This window comes from Mycetomoellerius zeteki, unplaced genomic scaffold (genome assembly GCF_001594055.1).
Source record: "Mycetomoellerius zeteki isolate Tzet28-1 unplaced genomic scaffold, Tzet1.0 scaffold114, whole genome shotgun sequence".
Lineage (NCBI taxonomy): Eukaryota > Metazoa > Arthropoda > Insecta > Hymenoptera > Formicidae > Mycetomoellerius > Mycetomoellerius zeteki.
In genome coordinates, this window is record NW_017256062.1 from 1,200,418 (window position 1) to 1,220,683 (window position 20,266).

Genomic DNA, 20,266 nt, shown 5'->3' on the forward strand with positions numbered 1-20,266 from the left:
CTTGATAGACTGTTTTGTTCGCGAGTTCTCTTGCGAGGTTCTCGCGCAATAACTGGGTCAGTTCTAAGCTGCAATCGAAAACGTGATAGTTACAAATTCGATGTTACGTGTATAATATCTTATTCGAAATTTTTTGTCAAGCGCTCTTGTTTAAATAGAGCGGACTAAACTGAGTCGAAAAGTCCTTTATCATTTTACAATTTTCGCAATAATTAACAAGATATTAATTACTAAAAATTGCCAAATATTGGTCTTCAATAATTTTTTTCTCAAATACTATCAACTTAAATTACAGAAAAACTGCAAGAGCTAAAAATTATTTATTTTCTTTTCATAGAACTCTAAGAATTTTTTCAGAATTTAAAAAAAAAATTTTAGGTCACCCTGTATATTTTAAAAGGATTAATGGTATTTTTTAAAAAAAAAGGATACCTCTTCTCTTGCATTGATATCACTATTTGAGAATGCGGTAACTTAATTTAATTTTGTGAAAATTTTTAATATCCAATTTGATTTTGGAAAAATTGAGGAGCTTCTCTAGAGAGAATGTGCTATATTTTAGAATACTCAAAGTATATTAAGAATTATAAGTTAAAATGTATAAGGAAAATGTAGATATGTTTTATGGAAACCGCTATTGTAAATGATAATGAAGAAGATAAAAAAAATTTTTTATTAAAAAATTTAAACATTATTTAATAATATTTTAATGATCTCTAATTATAATTATGTTTTCTCTTTATAATGAAAACATTTATCACAACTAATAAAATTATTTCCTTACAACATTACTAGTTTTCTTTTATTCAGCCTTTCGTTTAATCCTTCTCTTTTAATCATCATCACGATTTCATGAAGATAAAGGATAAAGAACTTGCCTCATTCTTCAGATGCTGCATTATCATACCGAACTTCGTTCCACGTGTCACTACAAAAAGGAAGGCTGTAAGACGCGCGGTAAAATCTCGATAGCGGCTCTAATCGCGAATTATGGCAGAAGCGCATAAGGATAAGGAGCGGAACGAACGATTGAGACCGACACGGAGAGCTGACGAACGAAGAGCACAAGTGGGGGGCACCCGCTAGTGTTTCTCGGCCAACATCCACTCACGGCACCGCAAGGTAGAATAGCTAATTGCAGTTGTACCTGCGTCACCTATGTGCCGCCACACCTGAGAATTTGTTTCCGCGTTGGATGCGCATTCGTTCTCCAAAGCCGCCTTTTTACACACTTTCGTTTTCATTTTTCTTAAGAATACCTTTGCATTTTTACTTCAAATTGTAACGATGCGACGAGGATCCGTCAGCAGTTGGCAGTCCTATGGACAGCGAAATTGTAAGTGATAACAGCTGTTTTTGCTTTTGCCATTGTTTCCATGACTTTAAACGATACATTGTGATTACACTTAAAATATAAACCTTTTCTATTAAAAAAAATTTTTAATAATATTTTTCTTTAGATAAATCTAAAAACTTATTATATTTAATTTGAAATCTATTAAATTATTGAATAAAATAGAAGAAAATAAAAGAATATTGCATTATGCATTTTAAAGTTTAAAGTTATAAACTTTATAAACTGACAATGGGATATATATATATATTTGGATTAAAATGAAAAATAAACTGTAGAAAGAGTTATTATATATATATATATATTATTACTATTTTTAGAAAAAAAAATGCCTTAAAAATTATTATATTTTTATTAAAAGTAAAAATTCTTTTGTTTAAAGTTAATTGGTGTCAAGAAATTAAATATGATTTGTTTATAGTTATTGCTACGATTATTATTTTGTATACTACTGAGAAATATGTTTGTTATTTATATCATCAATTGTAATATCAATTACATTTGTTAATTAAACATTATTTACATGCACCGTACATCCATGTTTTAGATATTCGAAAAACAATTTCTTTTTTGCTTTAATAAATCTATCTTTATTTCATATTTTTATTCGATTTTGAAAATAACACTCAAATTAGCTAATTATATTTGGATTTTGTTTTATCGTTAAATGTATGAAATATTTAACTTATATCGATATGAACATGACCGTAAATTAAATTATTACTTCAAATCACTGCAACTAGTTGATTGTTGTACTTTTTATGACAGTTATAATCGTGCGAGATTTTGAATGTACACTGAAGAAAAATGATGTATCAACAATTCATATAATTTTAAAGTAAGTAGTAGAATTTATAAAGTTTAACATTAGTTGAGAAAAGATCAAATAGCATTTGCATATTTTTATATTTATATATCTTCCATGTAGAATTAAATTTTATATTTTAGTTTACATGAAAATATTACATTACAATGTTAAATTAACGAAATAAGTTCTTACAAGTTTTGCGTTAAACAAAAAATCGAAAACCATACACTAAAAAAGAATGGTGTTATATCAACAGTATTTTTAATTGAAAATAGTCTTATTGATTCAACAATAATATTAATGAAACAAATAAAATTTTTTTAAAACAGGGGCATGATATATTTGTTTTATTAATGGTTTCATCGTGAATTAACAAAATTATTTTCAATTAAAATGCTGTTGATATATAGTATGATTTTTTTTCAGTTTCCCTCTGTTTAATGCGAAACTTGCAAGAATTTATTTTGTTAATTTAGCATTTATTTCTTTAATAACTTTTGCAAGTTTTTATTTTAATCATAATTATAATTTTAGTTTGATAAAGTAGTAATAATCTCATAGTCTCTCTTTCTTGTCTCTCTCTCTCGGAAATCGGATTTATATTTTGTATTGCCAATACATGTATAATAATATATTATTCTTAACTAACTCTGTCAGTTAAGCGTTAAACAATTCAATAACAGAACTATTGTTAAATAACTCAATCAGTTATCTATATTCAGACCAGCTTAGAAATATTCCATTTTGTTAAATTATTGTAAATTCAACAAAACTGCGTGCGCGCAAAACTAATATGATTTTTTTAAATATGTATGTGCACACAGGTTGAAGCAGTGTCACACCAATTTCAAGTATTTTGAAAAAATTTTCCCACACTCTTAATTATGTTATTATTGATGCGCTATCTGTTCGCCATGCGTCTGTTACATGCGTTGCCAACTTGGAGGTTACCTTGAATGTTCATTCGTGATATCTTCTTTATTAAAATATTGATATCATTGAGCAAATTTTTTTCCTCAATTGTTGCAATAAAAGAATGACTTCAATTACATTGAAGATTAAGTTGTAATGTAATATTTTCATATAAACTAAATTATCGTAATGTTTAATTTTATATAAAAAAAGGATAAATACAAAAATATTTAAATGCTACTTGATCTTTTCTGGTTTAACGTCAAACTTTACAAAGTTTACTACTTATTTTAAAATTATACTAGTTATTGTGTCGACAAATAATTGAAGAAATTTTATTCAAAAATTTAACGTCTGACATAGCTTAGAATTTATTGAAAATTTAAATAAAGAGTTTACTTCAAACTTCTCTTTCTATATTCTTTTATCTTGGACACAGCACTAAGATATTGACGTTTGTTTATGAGACAGTCACGTTCAGATGGTGTAACGAGAAATATGATTTAACATTATAGAGAACATGCTACTACGAGACATAATAATAAAGAACAAATAAATAACAAGAATATTGTTTGGCCAAGAATAAGCATTAATTAATTGTAACAGATTTGTAGATCTATTGTAATCTGCAATTACTGATTCCAATATCAAAGGAAAACTTAATGTTGCACTCTTTCGATGTGTTTTATCCGTTTCGAATCTCGAGCCTCAGATTCTTAGCAAAGTGTATAATGCGTTTCATTGAAAACAAACTTTCAATTAAGATAATATCTCAAATTTTAATCGTAGGTATAAGTAATGTTTATTTCTTTTGTGCTACAGTTTTCAGTGACGGTGCGGATTTATTTGATTCACTGATGTGCATTATAACATAGCATTTGATGAAATACAACAAGTTTTAGTTGCGTTCTTATGTTGCGCTCATTATCAGTGCGATAGTAACAAGTAACAATAACATTCTATTGAAAGTACCATTGTATTTGTTATAAATTGTTATAAATATTCCTCGTTAGAAATTATGCCGTTGAAATCAATGCAGACTGTCGCCGCTAATGCCATGCGAATGGCACCGATACGAGCGTTATCGGCGCGAAGATTACGCGAATGCTGGAGCTGATACGTAGTCAGCACGAGGTGTACGAGCAGGACCTTGAAATCACGTCTCCTACCGCGTTCACGAGCCTATCGCGGATTCCTGCATCACGGGGAACCAATTTTGATGACATCATTCGCATGTATTCCGCGTTTCTAACGTTGCACTACTAACGCGAAATTCGTCGCAATGGCATGCGCTTATAGATATTGCGATTTTTTTTAATTGATTCGGATAATCGGCATGCGACTCGCTTTGATTTGTCAATTGTTTGCGAGTTGTTTACAAGTCTCTCTATAATTTTCGCGATTATTTTAATTTCTCTAATGTTCTATAATTTATTCGATTGATCGAAGCTATGGAAATTACTGGTCTCGATTATGATAGCGTTAATTGTTAGATTTCTAAGAAAATACATGCTTATTAATTGAAAGGTGTGTATGGTTGAAGAAAATATCATCTTTGAGAAAAGGAAATTTTTCGTCTCTTCACAATTAAAGATTAATTTTAAGGATTTTTATATCTATAAATATTTTCATTTTTCCTTAATTCTTTTGTTTATATATTATTTATCTAACTTATCTCTGTCAGTTTTCTCTCTCTATCCCTCTCTCTCTCTTTGTAATTGAAACATTTTTTAGTAAATATAATCATAGGAAATTATAATTTTTCTACACACAATATTTAAATCGATTAGCCATTAAACTTTTAAATATTTAGAAAGATTAGAAAGAAGAAGTTTTTAAAGATACAGTATGTTGTGGTAATTCATAAAAAAAATTTCTAATTTATTTCTTAAATATATATTTAAAAAATGCGGATATTTCAGCTTCAAAGGGTTTCTCTCAAACTCTTTAATTTATCCAATTAGAAGGAAAAATTATATTATCTATTTAGAAAAGTAATAATTAGCTGTAACATTTACAACGTGTTAAATGGTTACATGATCGACACAATCGATGACACATTTGAAAATGAATTGCAGCCTATTAAGAAGGAACAATAGATGCCAATATTCAGTGAGGCAATAAATGTGCGCATCTTTTTATCACACGTTTAATATTTTCAGCTGACTGCATGATGCAGACATATGAGGGCAATACTGCGTTGCCTCCTCCTTGTGAGGAAATTGTTCATCAACGAAAGGGTGGCTGGTTTTTAACGTACAAAAAGATTCTCTCTTTCGTTGTCCTGATCGTGATCGTTGTGATTGTCGCCGGTATAATCGGATGGAACCTTGGTACAATACCCAAAACGAGAGTAAGTGATTTATCGTAACATAGATTATAGTTATTTGTTATTACTGGTAATTTATCATCATTGTACTTGTGATTAATGTTTTATTATAATAATTTTAAATGTATCTGTGTATACTTTGATGAGAAAAATTATAATTATGAAATAAAAAATTTATAGATTCATTTTTTGATATTTATTGATTAACATCATTATATTTCATTCAAGATTAATTATATAAAAAAATTAAAAAATTAAAAATATTGGAAAATAAAAAGTAAAAATTAAAAAAAAACATTATTTTAAAGTCATTGTTTTATTATAAGTTTTAATTAATGATTTAATACTGCATTACATTTATGGTTTCAATATGTAAAACGTAATATCTCTCTTTAATAAGTACTAATAATATATAATTTAGTATATAATTTAGTACTAACAATATATAATTTTTTCTGCACTTTCTGTTAATTAGATATACGATCCATTAGCCCTTATTGAGGAAGAAGTGGAAGAAGGAGGTGATGTCATGATAGCCTCAGTATCGCCTTTCGTTCATCCTTTGAAATATAATCTCGAATTGATGCTGTCGAATGACATCAATGCCACATCGAAGCTGAAAGGGCGAGTCGTTATCGAATTTCGCATGGATGATACAACGCCATTAAACCAATTGTCTCTGAATGCAAGAAATATCACGGCAACACGTCACAAGTTATCACTCATAGAAGAGAATGGTGCGCGTGCGAAAAGGAGACGTAGGAGACGCGCTGAAGATACAGGCGGCCAAGAGAACGCTGGTACTTTCTACAGAAATCAATTAAAAGGAATAAATCTATTTTCAGTCAAAACGGATTTTAGTGCTTAAATATTTCAGAGTAAATTTATATACAATATATATAAATTTACAATATATATATATATATTCAATTCTGCAAAACATTTCATACACCGAAATCTTTTTCAGTCTTGAAATGCAATCATGAACAGAACTAGAGTAATATTATATATTAATAAATTGACGAGCAATTTAATAATTTTTGATGCTAATAAGCATCATAGAAAGATGTTAATAATTTGATGCTAATCTAAGTATTTTAAAAACCGTAAATAGTTTAATTTATTTTCTTCAGAAATGTCATATACACAGTTGGAAAAAATGTATTGAATTTAACATAAATCGCATGTCCTAAACGGTCCACTCAAATTTTTCAGTTAATTTTACACAAGATGAATATGTTAGAAGGTAACACAAATATTATGTAAGAGAATAAATATAAAGAAAGATAACATCGATAGTTTGTAAATATATCGTGGGAACATATCTTTTTTCAGAAAATTAACATTTATATGTTAAATTAACACATATTTCATTTGTCTTAGAATTTATGTTTTAAAACACATTATTTTTATGTTACTTGTTCACTTACTCATAAATTGTGTCATTTTGACACTAAGAAACATTAAATATCAATTTCACAAAAAATCTTTAAATAACATAATCACATTATGTTAAATTAACACTCGAATATGTTAAAAAATTCAATACAACACGTGGACCATTTCTAACACAAATACACAAATTTTTTTTACTGTGTATATAGATTCTCTATCTATTAATATTCTTTATCGAAATTACGTTCTACTTTTTTTGGATTGTAATAAACAAAAAATATTTCAGTTGATATATGATAGATGAATGATATTAATTAATTAAATAAATGAAAAATAGGTCATTCTTAAATAATTCGATTTAATTATTTGATTTAATCCGGCTCATACGCATAATGACTCACCACTTTTGCCTTAAATTATATTTTAAATAAGTACGTGCACAGAAGTTTATAGGTGTTGTACCTGAGACTTGTGCTCGTTAAATTTGGATTGTAATCTATGTCACGAATGCGATTGCTACTTGTTTTCATTTGGATTATAATCTGCATCTCGAATGTAACTCGTCATTATATGACAATAGTATATTAATGTACGGTTTAACAAAGCAAGCAGATTTTTGGTAGCGAAATAATGCGCGATAAGACAACCATTTAGACATTATCACACTTGCAGCTGTGACAATATCTAATATAATAGTGTGCAAGTGGTCAATTGCATAACGTTCGTGATAAATTCTAAAATAAAAAAGAAAAATAACTTTATTCTCAATGTTTTAAATGTTTTACTTAATTGAGCTGGTAAATTCAGTTTCATTTTTTAGTACGTGTAAAAAATTAATATAATTGAACGATCATTATTTGAAATTTCCGTAAAACTCTTGTTTACTCTTAGAGAATATTAAATAAAGAAAGAAAGAAAGAATTACATAATTGATTGTGTCTAATGCCGAACAACGATCTGTTCAACGCAGACAATGCCACTACTTTGGCTCCTACTGTGATATCATCTTCGCAATTGGAAAATCAGGAAACAACGCGCGTCGTTGTGACGGAGTATCCCTCAGGAAATGCAACCGTTTCGGGCAACGAAACTTCTTTGACAAACGAAAGTTTGTCAGTGCCTGATGAGAAAATCGCGAAGTCTACAAACGCGACGACTGGATCAATGACGCCTACTATGATAACTTCCGGTAATGAAAGCATAATTGATGTGAAGATTCAGCGATACGAAGTGGATGCTAATAACGGATTACATGTGATATATCCGGCTGTCGCCATGAGTCCAGGAATATACAGTTTGGAGATCGACTACGAGATTCAATTTGATGGTAAAGCGATATATTCGACGAGCTACAGCGAGTCCAGTGAAGGAAAGTAAGTTTTTCCATGTGATTATAGTGAAAAAAATTAATTAACTAATTGTCGATTGCACACACACACACACACACTAGAATTGAAACATTATCTTATAAAAGATACCCGGGTGGAAATGTGTCTGGGCGATCTAAATTTCTATATTATAGGCCCCGTGGGGAATGTCGTGGTACGCCAGTATTGAAAATCTAGCCGGGTGCTATCTAGTATTTCATCTAGGCACTGGATGACAGAATTGTACATACAGTGGTGCCAAGATGGGAAAATTAGCCGGGGGGGCTAGCTAGCACTCGGCCGGTGAGGCAGGATTATAATAATTTTAACTAATATTATTAAATAATATATAAGTATAATATAAAATGTAAATTAATTATTTAACATTTTATAAAGTTATTCGATACTCAAGCTATAATCATCGCTTGTATCGAACTATCAACCCTGTTACACACATAGCCATAGCATACAGTTTGAGTGGCCCACTATAGTTCTTTATTGTATGTACATATTGGCTACGTTTACACCGTGCGCTTAGTCCACGACCTATATGATAGGTGTTTTTGTTTAATATACAGGATAAACAAGGACGTCTATTGTATAGGCCGTGGCCTAAATGCACGGTGTAAACGTAGCCATTGTATTGCAAATTGCGCGTTGCACCGACCATGGCTGCGTTCCATTATTCACTTTAAGTATTATTAGTCTACAGCATAGATAACGTAAACTATAGATTTCTAGTATCTGCAATGAATAACGGAACGCAGCCTTTATATGGGACTTCTTTTGGATCGGAATGCGCAGGCGCAGATTTACAATAATCAATGTCGCCCTAGACTTAAGCAGCCGGTCACGAAAAAGTTGGGCTCGATTTCTGGCTTCGGAAAAGCGTTGTACCGAAAAACCAATTCGAGCGCTCCTGTCGGAGAAAACTGTCAGCTTAGAGGGTTTGATAAATCTTTTTCCTTCCATTTTCCTACACCGCATCGCGAACCAGGACCTAGAGAGTTTTCCAAAAATGGGGCTGATTATTATTGCCGTTACCGCCTAATATAGCCTTCCAACATAGCGCCCACATCAACTCGTGGAAAACTAGATGAAGCACATATAGCCCTAGGTCGTAATTTCCACCCGGGTACAGCTATTCACAACCTGAGCAAGAAACATTTCGGAACATTTCAGTTATATCGCTGCAACATTACATCGTCTTGCTTACTAGGAATACTAATCAAATTTTTTGAAAATTACAAAAAAGTTGTCTATAAGTTTGTTATTTTAGAAATATGTTATTAACATTTTCTGATAATATAAAAATTATAAAAATATACTTTTATACATATATATGATCCCTTTTTTCTTTTTTTCTTATTTTATATTAAAGTATTTCAGTTTCAGAATATTTAATATTAATTCCTTAAATATAAGTTAAAAAAAATTTGTTCAAATATTTTTGTGGTTGTGTCCTTAATTTATGTATTTTTTAAATATGTCTACTTAATTTTGAGATGATATATATTTTTAGTAGATCGTTTATCGGGACGCGGTTAAAACCTGTACGAGCTTCGCATCTTTTACCTATCTTCGATGACGTGAACCTCAAGGCTGTCTTTTCGGTGTCCGTGATACGTCCACGCGAAGCGAGAGTTCTGTCAAACATGCCTCTCAATATTTCCAAAGACACGTAAGTATTTCATACTGTTAATTACAGCTGTGTCAATGTTTGCATGCTTAGGACATCTATATCGGTTATGAATAGCGAAACTGTCTAGTTCCATAACTATTATTTCTTCAACTGTATTTTTTTTTTAGTGAAAATATAATGAAAAACTTACATAAAGTAAAAAAATATACATAAAGCGAAAAACATACATAAACATACATCAACTATAAACTTTACAGTCTTTAATTAATTTACAGTTCAAATTTTTAATTTTTTGTTTTAAATAAAAAATTGTGCCTAAAATATGCCAAAATTATAGAACGTTAAAAAAAGAATTTTTTCATTAAAACATAAATTTTATTCTATTAGTGCAATGAATTATAATGAAATTTCTCGTGCCATTATTTTTCTCTTCTCATATGGGCGATTTTTATGCGTTTAAAAAAGTAATCAGTGTGTAATTTGTATCTTTCAAGATCGGATGATCGAGTGATCGACACCTTCAGCGATACCCCGTTGCTCTCGCCTTACAATCTGGCTTTCGTAATGGGCGAAGTCGAGTCGGTGGGCGAGACGAAAATGGGACTTGATAATGCGACAGGGGTGACTTTCTGGGGCGATCCGAAGAGACGATCACGGGGAATTTATCTTCTCGACAAACTCGACCAAATTGTTGTACATTTCAACGACATGTTCTCGATGCCTTATCCGCTACCGAAATTGGATATCGTCGCATTACCGTCGCGAATCGTCGATAACGCCGGAAGCCCAGGATTGATATCATTGAAGTAAGAAAGCTCACAGCGTTATATTTCATCTACAAGAGAATAATTAAATTACTGTGAAATTATTTTGATGGAAAAAATTACAATTATTTCATAAATTTTAAAGAGATAATAAAATTTCGTTTTTAAGTGCATTGATTTTCAATACCAATAATGTTCAATACCCAAGTTCTTTCGCGTTAAATACTTTATTATTTTATTAAATGCCCCAATCAGCAAAATATTAACAATTTATCTAGAATTTGCTAGCAAATTCGATCAAAATATTCAGCATCAATTCCGTATTAAGCTTGTATTTTGCTGACAAAGCTTGTTGACATAATGTGAGAGAAAATTGTCGACAAAAACCTAGCAAAGTTTTGGTCGGTTCTTACCATCAATTTACTGTCAGATTGTCAGTAAGTTTTGCATGGTTTTGCCAACAATTTGTTCTTATGTTTTGTTAACGGATTTTATTGTATATCTGCCACCAATTTGCTGACATCATTGAATAACAGAATTTACAACAAATTTGCCTTTTTGTCGACAAACTTTGTAGCAAGCGCCTGACAAAATTTGTTTTCAACAAACTTGGCTGACTGATAAAACAATTAAATTTAAATAATTTAAAAAATTAAATTTTATAATGTATACAAATTCATGCTCAGTTGACACGACTTGATATCACCATTTTTATAGCAAATGTGTATTAAAACAATATTTACTTCACACAATAACTATTTTGATGGGTGCGGACACAGAATTTATTTTTACCTTTTTTTAAAAAGTGATCCATTATACTCTTTCGATCGCTCTACGTTCAATGTCGCGTTATATCAAGCTAAATTGTTTTCAAGGCAATCGCTCTTCTACGCCGCAGATCGATCTCCCATGGTCACGAAGACAGACGCGTTAAGCGCTCTGATAAGCCTGATAGGAGAACAATGGCTGGGCGGCGTTGTGAACATGAAGAACTGGACGGACGTTTGGCTACTTGAAGGCTCCACTTTCTATTTGAGACACGAGATGATCGAGAAGGCACATAATTGGAATAATATTTGTGATATCCATTAACTGTAAAAGTGCATACCAACGTCCAACGAACAGTATTTTATGCTGAAACACATGTTAAATTATATTAAAATTATGTACTTTTAAAGTTAATATTAAATTCTATGTTAATTATTTTAAAAAGGTAAAGAATAATTAGATAAAAAAAATTTGATATATATTGTACAAAATTATCAAGCTTTTTTAATGAAGAGCATTCAAACATAATAAAATTTTTTATATGAAAGTGTATAGAAAAACCAAATTTTTTATATAGAAAATGACTTGACTTTTTAATTTTACGATTGTTTATATACTTTTTTTATTTCATATTAATATTTAAAATTACTTTTTTGTATTTCTTATTAATTTAGTTTTCAGTTTATGTCCACGTCACCTTTTTAAAATAATTGATTTACACTTGACAATGTCTAGATAAAGATAATTCTTCTTTCGCTGAGAAAAGCAAAGTTTTTATGAAATTCTATTTTCAGATAGATTCGTCATTGGGCTCCAATCTTGCCTTCCTTGCCAATGTGCAATGGGAAGCCATGGAAGAAGACAGTTACAGTGTTTCAAGGCTATTGCAATCGAACATCAATCCTGCTAATTTGGATTTTTCGGACCGCAATGCTCGACATAAGAAAGGTAAAGATCATTTATCAAATTGTTTCTTTTTCAAGCAATTGCTTATGATATTTTCAAGTATTAATATCTTATTGCTCCTGGTACTGAATACTGTCAACATTGATACTTTATTTTCAATATTAGCAATAATTGCATATCCATACTTGAAAGTGAAGCTGTGATTATTTGATTTTAATATTTGTATCTTACATAAAGATGTTCGCAAATGTTATAAATAAATATCAAACAGTTGATTATTATTTTAAATATCTATATATTAATATTTATAATTATTAAAAATTTGCATTGTATATTTTAACATTAAATAATTTCGTAGCCAATTTAAAAGTTTACGTTCCTTTTCAACGTATCTTTTAACTTCTCGCTTTTTTCCTATAATTTTTAAAATCACATTCAATAAATATTAAAATCCCTGTATCTTTTTGAACATGCAAACATGTGAAATATTGTCAAATATTCTCAGCTTCACTCGAAAGGCAGTATCGACTATACGCTCTTATAACGTCGCATAATGTGACTTTGCATTCTGACTGCTTCTTGTAGGTGCATGCTTGATTCGCATGTTGCATGGCGTGATAAACGATACCGCCTTTAGGAATGGCTACCGGAAATTTATAGCAAGGTGGTGGGTATATCACATTATCGTTGATTTATCCTTCAACTGGGCCGTCGTTCGTTCATTAATCGCGCGATCCCGGCATCGACGTTTATATCACTCGCTCGTGCGACCGCGTGATTCAGTCGTCGAAACGATAATCTACGCGTTTTACAGCGAGTTATCCCGTCGGCTTTATGGTAATGGCCAGTCGTTGAATGTCACGAGCTACCGACCATTATTCCTCATGCTTCTTTATCGGCTTCGTTACATAAGTGCACCTATCATCGATATACATATTGCGTTGAATCGCACAAACGTACAAATTATACAATTTTGTCGCGTGATATATACAAGCTAAGGAATGCATGAACAATAGCACTCTATTTTTCGTTATAGAAAAATACTAAAATTGTTGTAAGTTATTAAAATATTTTAGGAACTATTCGACTGCGAACGTTGACGATTTCTGGGAAGCGATGGCGGAAGAAGCTATCGGTTTACCCATGGGAATTACGTTAGCCGAAGCGATGAACTCTTGGATTTCACATCGTGGATATCCAATTGTCAGCGTCATGAGGAAATATAAGGAAGGCACCGCTATTATTCGGCAGGTGTGCGATCTTAAATATTACAAATTAAATTGCATATTTAGTGTTCTGAAATAAAAACATTATAATTTGAATCGATATGCTTCTTGATTACGGTATTTACCATCAACTATATTGCACAGCAAAGATTTACATATGACCAATCATCCGACACTCAATCGACGTGGTACGTACCGCTTGACTATATTAACAAAACGAGCAATGATTGGTCATCTCCGACAAAGACGTGGTTGGATTCTGAAACGGAAATGGTGGTGCATAACATTGGCGCTCGAGATTCCTGGATTGTATTCAATGTGAATAAAACAGGTTAGTTAAACAAATATTTTTCTAAAAAATGTCCTTAAAATCTTAATTACGAAAAATTTAGACATTTTTATCTGGATTAGCAAAACATTTTTTTCTCTACACCATTTTGTACGAAACTTTATTATATTTTTTATAAATAAATTTTTTAAGGAGAAAATAAAGCATTAAAGCTGAAATAAGTTATATTTTATCATTTTAAATACAATTATTAATAGAGCGAGATAGGAAATTGGATTTATCTAGACTGTCGTAGATATTTATATGGATAAGCATTTTTACATTGTCTAGTAAAATAAAAAAAATATTTGTTTTATTTTTTATTTTCATTTATTTTTTCACTTATAATTTTTTTTTAATTATTCTTAATACGTTATAACACAATTATGATTTTACAAATAATTTTTGTAACTTATACTCATGCAGAAAATTACTTTTTAGCTAGAGAATAATACGTTAATTTTAATATCCTCCAATTTAATATGAAATTGCGAAGTGGAATACAAGTCACCTTTATCGTTATTAATTGCTTTCAAGGTTATTATCGTGTGCACTATGATGAGGAAAATTGGAAGCTCTTGACACAGGCCCTCGAGGAAAATCACGAAGTTCTTCCGGTAGAAACTAGAGCGTCGCTCATTGACGATGTGCTTGGACTCGCCGCGGTCGGCTTGACGAAATACGCGACCGCTTTCGACTTTATTAAATATATGCAAATCAAGGAAAGGCATTATGCTCCCTGGGGTGTTCTGATGCGTCATCTGTTGAAGTTGAACGGTCTCCTTTACGAAACATCTGGCTTTAGCGCCTTTCAGGTAGCGTAGCATGCTTATAAAGGGAAACGAACATTAAAAGAACGTATCAGTTTAAAAACATTTTTTTAATATTGGGGGATAATAGATATGTTTATATTTAATTAATATTTAGAAAGTCATTTAGTTTTATATTCGGTGAACATTTGATAAAAAAAAATAATGTCTAGCTGTAAGATAAAGTTACAATATAATTAGTTAAGGATAATTAAATAATGATAATTAAGAACAATTAAATTGAATAAATTAATGCTTTATGAACATAATACTTAATACAATAATAATTTATGTTGAAAAAATATTTTTAAAAATTTAAAAGGAATTTATATTTAATATATTATATAATTATATCTTTATTATTGAAGGAACGGTAATTATGCAGTTTAGGGGAGCCCCAATGACCTTGATCTTGACATATATTGTCAAAGTCATCACCCTGAGTGACCTTGAAGAAGTTTTAGCCGTCGGACGTTACTTGTTAAGAAGTTATAAACAAAAAAAGATTATTAAGAAATAATGTTGTATTTCTGCTATATAAAACCAAAATTTTCTGCTTTAAAATGAATTTCTTGCTTTAAAAACTTTTATTTTCTTATATAATTTTTGCTCTAAAGCAGAAAATTTATGATTTTGCAACGACTCTTCATTTAAAATGAAACTTGTACTAAAGTCATCGCGTAAAAAGTCATTACTTATAATAATGATCGAATTCATGCTTTTTTCAACATTATGAGTTCCATGTATCCATTTCATGCTAATTAAATTTCTTTGCAAATTAATATTGCTTATATTATATTTTATTTTCTTTCCTTATTGAAGAAGATGACTGTTATTCAGTGTATGCTCGTTATAGAGTGTATGCAGAGTAAAGCAGAAAAAACATTGTTTGCTTTAAGAACAAAAATTATATAAGAAAATAATGTTTTTAAAACAGGAAATTCATTTTAAAGCAGAAAATTTTGGTTCTTTGTAGCAGAAATGAGACATTATTTCTTACACTTTTTTTGTTTATAACTTTTTAACGAGTAACATCCGACGACTAAAACTTCCTCAAGGTCACTCAGGGTCATGACCTTGACAACATATGTCAAGGTCAAGATCATTGGGGGGAGGGCTCCTCTAAACTGCATAATTACCGAAGGAACAAAATGACAAGTATAAATGTAAAATTTAAAATAAATCCAAAATTTAAAAAAATCTAAAAGTTTAAATTTAAATTAAAAAAACAATAGTAGTTTAAGTAAATTATTACTACACAGTAATATTATTAAATAACTTAACGAATGGACCGTTTACAGGAATTTACATTAAGATTTACATCAAAATTGTATGCAGACGTGGGGTGGAAAGTCGATGAGGGATCGCGATTAACTTTGACCGCTCTTACGATAGCGTGTGCGTTTGAAAATGCGGAATGTCTTGACTGGGCCAGGAATCATTTTGCAAAACTGAAGGATCATTCCGATGCAGATGAAGTGTAAGATCGATAAAAATAATTTTTCATTTAATTTTTGTTCTCATTTACATTCGAACATCTTTTGGACAATGGTGATATGATTTTTTTCTACTTCAAAATTTTGTTACTTAAACGAAATAGAATCTTGACTAACAATGTTATATATTTTTAAACGTGCCTGTCTTTCTAAAATTGAAAAAGTTGCTCTTTTATTAATATTATCATTAATAGAAGAGTATTATCTAAATCACTAATTCGTGAAATTAAATATATAATCTGATAAAAATACTTGCTACAATCTTTTTTTAGTACGTTTCAACAGTTACATCGAAACATATGTGTCATTTTAATTCGTATGCAACACAGAATGTTTGATAACAGCATAATTCATCAAAAAATTTTTGTAATAAAATGTATAAAAATAATATTAATTCTTATTTATACCATACTAATTTTAATGCGCATTATTTTGCCTTTCAGAAATTAGAAAAAAAATTTATATGATGATATTTTTGATAATAATTTTCATTTCTGAAAGGATGACCTCACTTTAATGTTTTACAGTTTATTTTGAAAGTAAAACTTTGATCGTTTTAGTGTACCGGCATATGCACGTGAAGTGTTGTATTGTACGATCGCACGATACGGCACGCGAAACGAGTGGAATTACTTCGTCGAGAGGGCAAATTCCACTGCAGATCGAGATGAAAAGAATCGCCTTCTATCAGCGTTCGCATGCTTCCAGACGCCATGGATCCTGCAATTGTAAGTAAAAATTGTTAGTAATAAGTAATACAAAAATTAATAAATTTTTATTATTTATCTGATTTCTATCTAATTGTAAGTAAATTTCATTTTAGAGTTAATTTACTTTCTAATATTCTATTTAGAATATGCAAGGTATTTAATACAAAAATAAAAAGGTATAAAAAAGGTGTTCAAGATGAAATTTTAAATAAGAAGGAAAAGATTCCTTATTGATTGAAGCATACATCTACTAATGTACTAATTAAAAAAATATTTTGCAAAATATATATATATATCATTTGAAAGTATACAAATATATAATTCATGTTATATGTTAGAATACTTAGCGAGATTCTTGAAGGGAAGATGTACGACGAGGATGAGACGCAAAGGATCTTACAAAGTTTTCCGCAAAACCCGGTCGCTGCGCAAATCGCCTACAAGTTCATGCAAAATAATTGGCAGGTTATCGTCACGAGGTACTTTGCAACCTTCTTATCCTTTCGTCAAACTTATAAGCAGATTACGATGTACTCTCATGTCTGTTTAGATTCTCTAAATCTCGTCCGATCTTAAAAGCTTTTGCATTAGCAATGACGAACGGCTTGATCAGCGAGGAAGACTTTGAAGACGTAAGTATAATTTAATTTTACAAAAATAATAATTCATGCTAGAGCAATAAACTATAATAATAAAATAATAAATAATAATAAATAATAAAAAATTAATAATTAATATGAAATAGTTTTAGGGAAAATATATATAATCTTCATTTTTATGCTAGTCAAGTCTTTCGATTTTCATTTCTTCATAATGATTTGTTGATAATATCTTGAAGAACATAAATCTTTTCGAATATTATATAAAGTGTAATTTTAATGTTTGTTTGATTCTTTAGTTTCAGACATTCAGCGAGGATAATCTCGAAAGCATAAAGATCGTGGGATATACCATGGCGATGGTCGAGGCGCATGCTAAATTTGCGATAAAGTGGTTAAAGGAATCTTTACCGGAAGTGCAGGAGTGGCTAGCTGCGAACAATTCTACGGAGATATCGGTGTGAATACTTGTGAGATCTGTCGGGTACAATAGAACGAGGAAAACGTCCCGTAATTATCGATTCGCTTTCGTATTGCGGCAGTCAACACACTCGGCACTCGCACGCGAAAATAACTGCGAGAACTTTTCTACGACAACAAGTTTTATTTCTCCGTATGCTTTCGTCAAGCATGATTACAAAACCAAGCAACAAGAATCTCGTTCTTACATCGTGTAGCCTTAGAACGATGGTCGTTAGTATAATTACTTAGTAAGTACATATTTAACAAACGATATACATAATAATCGTATCTAACGGTGCGGTAATTATTATTCCAATGTTTACCGTAAACTCTCCGTTCTCGTTCATGTTAATGGCGCTCTATTGCTATACGGTACGCTCGTTTTATAACACACTATGTTATCGTTTTACAATAATCTATCTGTATCGTCCTTACTCTTTTCGTCTTTAGTCTAACTCGTTAAATGTGTGCGGTATTCGCAAGCTATCAAATACGCAGTTCAAGGGTTGGAAGCGATGATTTATCGTCGATCGGACCGTTGGAGACCAAAACTGCCCGGTATCGAAATCGAAGTCTTAAAGACACTGCGAAGATCTACTACGTTCTTCGCGTATGTCGAAATCCTCCGAAAGTCGAAACGAGTTAAAATCGCGGAACTGCACAGCGCCGATTTTTTATACTTCGGCGACATCCAACCCATTTTTTACAATGCATTTAGCGCTAAATGCGACTTTTCCTACGTTGTATCTGCATGAACGCGATTTTACAAACACGCACGTTTAACGCTAAATGCGTATTTTTTCACTTCATGTTATTATTGAGTAACATATCCTCACACTTGAAAAACTGTAAAAATGACATTAAAAATTAGGGCCATGGCACACAAAAAACTTAAGCAGTAAAACGTAAACAGTAAGGAAATCAATATGTTGAATTGGCTACTACTTATGTTATGGCCTTGCAGTCTCTAATGTGATTGGCCAATTCGCTTACTAGTAATGATTTCCTACTTAAATTTTTTGTGTGCCATGACCATTAAAACAGTCGCGTTTAATGTTTAACTGATGCACAGTTTTCGTTTTATGTTTGCGTTATGCGAGAATCTCGTAATGAACTCAGCGCATTTGGCACTAAATGCGCATTCATCTGTTTGCAAATAAAGTTTCTCGATATACGAGAATTAATAAAAAAAATGTTTTTATTTTCCGGTCTCTCATACGTGTGTGTGTTTGTGTGTGCGCGCGCGCGCGGTGCGTGCGTGTGTGTTTTGTGTGTATGTGTGCATGTGTTGCAGGTATCATTTTTGAAATAAGACATATATACTTCTAACGAATTATATAAATTACATAGTATATGAATACTTTTTCACAATTTTACTACCTCAATAATTGCAATTTATTAAGGACACATTATGTTTCTTATAAAGAAGATCTACAAATCGTTAACTGTGGCTACACAGTTTTCATTTTATGTTTGCGTTATGCGAGAACCTCGTATTGAATTCAGCGCACTTGGCACTAAATGTGCATTTATCTATTTGCAAATAAAGTTTCTCAATATATGAAAATTATTTAAAAAATGTTTTTATTTTCCGATCTCTCGTGTATATATATATATTGCAGATATTATTTTTGAAACAAGACATATACCTCTCTTAACTAATTAAATTGTACATAAATATTATACATAAATATTTTCTCACAATTTTACTATGTCAACAATTACAATTCATCAAAGATACATTATGTTTCTTACAAAGAAACATAATAAATCGAAGTGCTACAGTTTTCTTAGGGTAATTATTAATAATAACTCATTTAATGACGATTTATTATTTAATGTCAATATAAAGAAATATTTTCTTTTACTTCCGAAAACCCCGCTTCGAAAGATATGTCTTATTTCGTAAATAACCTCTTTTATTAATTGCGTGGAAAACGTATATCGATCGTTTATTGTTTTCACACAATTCACTCGATTTTATCAGACGCATTATTATCAGTATTGTGTGTGAGCGCATTGTCGACATTCTAAACGATTGCACATGTACACACCGGCACGATAAAGTAGAATTGTTAACATTTTGTGCAAAATTTCAAGCAAACAATCAAATGCGATTTCATCGAATTCTGTGGTTTTTATTTTCGCATTCGTTTAAAACGTATGCCAAAAAGATTCGTTATATTTAGTTATGCCTTTCTGCGTTGAGCGCTTTTTTTCTTTTTATTCTTCTTTCACCCGAATACGGCGAGTTTCGCTCAGTGCATTTAATGCGATTCTGTTCAATCTTTTGTACGTTGAGAGATAATTCCATGTTCTTTTCATCATAACCAAACGTTAATTAATAGCGCTTGAATTTTCAATAATTCTGTATCGAGCACTAATTGCAAA

General features: G+C 30.8%; 1 protein-coding gene across 2 annotated transcripts; it reads left to right on the forward strand.

Annotated features, from left to right (window-relative positions):
• The first annotated feature begins 1,051 nt into the window (after positions 1–1,051).
• Positions 1,052–19,111, forward strand: LOC108729256 (thyrotropin-releasing hormone-degrading ectoenzyme). Of its 2 annotated transcripts, none has more exons than XM_018458281.1 (17): positions 1,052–1,336; positions 5,237–5,427; positions 5,879–6,203; positions 7,769–8,171; positions 9,688–9,846; positions 10,302–10,613; positions 11,447–11,627; positions 12,134–12,287; positions 12,831–12,912; positions 13,322–13,496; positions 13,616–13,802; positions 14,337–14,614; positions 15,910–16,088; positions 16,665–16,832; positions 17,153–17,293; positions 17,365–17,446; positions 17,713–19,111. In XM_018458281.1, the coding sequence occupies exons 1-17, from the start codon at positions 1,288–1,290 to the stop codon at positions 17,875–17,877; spliced, it is 3,231 nt and encodes a 1,076-aa protein (XP_018313783.1). In that variant the 5' UTR covers positions 1,052–1,287; the 3' UTR covers positions 17,878–19,111. The 2 variants fall into 2 exon arrangements, with proteins under 2 accessions (XP_018313783.1, XP_018313790.1); XM_018458288.1 differs by having other exon boundaries at positions 9,691–9,846.
• The last annotated feature ends 1,155 nt before the right edge of the window (positions 19,112–20,266 follow it).

What these genes read in the sequence shown, in the direction of transcription:
- LOC108729256 (XM_018458281.1), top strand. Translation starts at nt 1,288, where the DNA reads ATGCGACGAGGATCCGTCAGCAGTTGGCAGTCCTATGGACAGCGAAAT. An exon ending in AGGCGGCCAAGAGAACGCTG is followed by an intron (nt 6,204 to 7,768) that starts GTACTTTCTACA and finishes TGTTCAACGCAG; the next exon opens with ACAATGCCACTACTTTGGCT. An exon ending in CTGGCTTTAGCGCCTTTCAG is followed by an intron (nt 14,615 to 15,909) that starts GTAGCGTAGCAT and finishes GACCGTTTACAG; the next exon opens with GAATTTACATTAAGATTTAC.